Consider the following 2,957-nt stretch of genomic DNA (forward strand, 5'->3'; position numbering starts at 1 on the left):
TCCGACGAAATCTGAAGGTCAGCGTAATTGATCAACCCAGAGGTTTTATTCTCGGCCAATTTGCTGCGAACAAATATCGGTCGCATGAAGTCTTTTGTGGCCGAAAGTAAGATATTTGCGGCGAATTGTACTCGCCGCAAAATGCCAGAATTTTTGTTGTCCCTCCTCATTGTCACCTTGACGGCTTCTCAATTGAAATGCTTGTCTATCAAAACAGTCACCAGAAGTCCTTTTTCCTACATAGGGGGTAAACTTCTTCCAGTCTACTAGATTCTAACACCACCTCCTCCTCTTCCTTCTTCTTCAGCGACAAAAGCTGAAAGAGTTCATTCAGATCATTCTCACCCATGGAAAAAATGTCCACTCTGAAAGGATTAATTCACACAATAGAAGCCAACAACAAAACGGAAAGAAAGAAGACTGCACTAGGCATAAAAATCGCCCCTACAGAGACCAACCGCTCGAGAGGAAAAGATCACATCTCTCTAATACTTGAATGGGGGCTAAATGAGAAGCAACACTACTGCAGGCCGTGGGACGAAGCCATACAGAAGAGAACCTTCAACTGGGGTGAGAAAGCTGGGGAGAGGGGATTGGGTGGGGGAAAATGAAATTTTTTTTTTTTTTTTTTGAATTACTGCATTAAAACGCACATTTGATTTTTTTAAAAAAGAAAAATTACACGTAGGCGGTGTGTACGTTGTGCTACAGTGCAAAGGTTGTATAATAATAATCGGTCACGCAAATCATGTTGCATCAGTAAGAAAGGTACGTTACTCCAAATAATGAGATCTGGCAAATAAACTAGACCCCACTTTAATTAACAATCTAAATTGTTTCTGAAGTCAAAGAAAAATACAACAACTTTACTTATAAAAAGAAAAAAAGAAAAATGCAACAACCCCATCCATAATTTGTCATGGCCGGCAAGCTGGAGTGGACCATATATGCTTATAATATTCTGTAATAATTAGAGTACAGCTGATCAGGGGATGGTGACCCCATACATAGCTAGATCTTATTTTTCTATTATACATACGTATCATCTTCTATTTAAGCGAAAGGCTGGCATAGCTATTTTCTCCAACAAAGGCAAATTACAATATCCTACTCTTGTTTTCTGAGTATTTTGGAACAACATCTGAGCTAGAGAAAAATGTCTCTGTCTGGTAAGGTGGAGGGAGAGGTAGAAATTAAGGCTCCAGCTGAGAAGTTTCGTGAGATCTTCAGCGGCCGACCACACCACATTTCCAATGTCTCCCCGGGGAAAATACAGGGTTGTGCTTTGCATGAAGGTGACTGGGGCACTGAGGGCTCTGTCATCTACTGGGATTATGTACATGGTAAGCAAATTATATATATGCTCATCTTACCACTAAAAAGTACCCAAGTTTTCGCTGAATTTTTGTTACAATATTAGTTGAGTTTGAAATGCAGATTCTCTTTTTTCAATATTAAATGGCATATTTGTTAAATATTAACGTTGATTTTAGCATAAAGTTTTGCATTTTTACATCAATATATCGTTGATATATTTATCAAAAAAAACTTGGGTACGTAAATAAATTGCCACAATAAATAGAAACTAGCTACTATTCAACGTCCTTTTTTCTTTCTCGACTTCCATACAAGTAGTGTTTTTCTCTCCAAATTAATATTATAACTTCCAACCCTAGCTATAAGAATAGTACTATCCAAGAAAGAAAAAATTAAGCAATTACTGAAGCAAACACGGCACGTACTTATATCCAGAATACCCACGTGCTTTTGAGCTGAGACATACAACGTCTAGCTAGCTGCTAGAGTTGTCTGAACCTCTTTTTAGTATCAGGACATAGTCTAGTCCAACCATAAATCTCTAGATCTTAAAGAAACTACCCCCAGCTTCTCTTCTGTAGGAAACTTCCTTTGCTATCCTTTTGGTAAAAGATTCCAATATTAACTCCTGGATCGATGGAACGTACGTGTTTGCTCGATTATATATATAGTGCCTGTTATTTTGAGCCATTCGTGAGGGGTGCATATTTGCTTAGAGAGAGAGAGAGAGAGAGAGAGAGAGAGAGGGCTTCAGGTTACTGATGTTGATATCTTAACTTAACTTTTTCAACGTGAAATCATAGATGGGAAAGCTAAAGTTGCAAAGGAGATAGTGGAAGCAATAGATGAGAAAAACCACTCGGTGACATTCAAAGTGGTAGCCGGAGATCTGATGGAGGAGTTCAAGAGCTTCAAAATCGTTTTTCAAGCCACACCAAAGAGTGAGGGCAGCGTGGTTCATTGGACCTTTGAATATGAAAAGCTGAGCGCGGAGGTTCCAGAACCCAACACTTTGCTTCAATTTGTACTTGATCTCAGCAAAGACATCGGCTCTCACCTTTCCCAGTGATGATAAAGCAAAAATATGGCTGCATGTGTTGCACTACATGCAGATCAGTACTGTGTGCTTCTACATATGTAAGAGGTTGAGAGTGTCTGGGTGTGCAATGTTCTCTACTGTATTATATTATATTATATATGTATATATATAATATATATATGCAGGTAAATTTTAATTTCGTGTGGGCATGCAGTGGGCTTGCTGAAGCCTGCAGGCATCCGTATTATTATGCATATATGAGTGATATGTACTATCTGATCTCTGAATAAACCTATATATGGCGTTGGAATATGTTTCAAGTAGTTGCAAGTGGTGAGTGTTTATCCAATTATATATCCTTAATATATATATGCCTATGCCTATGTCTGGATCAAAACTTGGTTAAATTTGAGTTCAGCTCGATTTGCTTATTGATGAGTTGAGATGAAAGTTAAAAATTAAATAAAATATTGTTAGAATATTATTTTTTAATATTATTATTATTTTGAGATTTAAAAAAGTTAAATTATTTATGATATTTTGTGTGAGAATTTGGAAAAATTGTAATGATAAGTTAAAATGAGATAAAATGAGATGAAAC

At 37.1% G+C, this 2,957-nt stretch overlaps 1 protein-coding gene across 1 annotated transcript; it reads left to right on the forward strand.

Annotated features, from left to right (window-relative positions):
* The first annotated feature begins 1,073 nt into the window (after positions 1–1,073).
* On the forward strand, positions 1,074–2,668 carry LOC121256936 (MLP-like protein 28). Its single transcript, XM_041157745.1, has 2 exons — positions 1,074–1,343; positions 2,121–2,668. The coding sequence occupies exons 1-2, from the start codon at positions 1,157–1,159 to the stop codon at positions 2,384–2,386; spliced, it is 453 nt and encodes a 150-aa protein (XP_041013679.1). The 5' UTR covers positions 1,074–1,156; the 3' UTR covers positions 2,387–2,668.
* Positions 2,669–2,957: the final 289 nt, after the last annotated feature.

This window comes from Juglans microcarpa x Juglans regia, chromosome 3S (assembly GCF_004785595.1).
Source record: "Juglans microcarpa x Juglans regia isolate MS1-56 chromosome 3S, Jm3101_v1.0, whole genome shotgun sequence".
NCBI classification, from domain to species: Eukaryota; Viridiplantae; Streptophyta; class Magnoliopsida; order Fagales; family Juglandaceae; genus Juglans; species Juglans microcarpa x Juglans regia.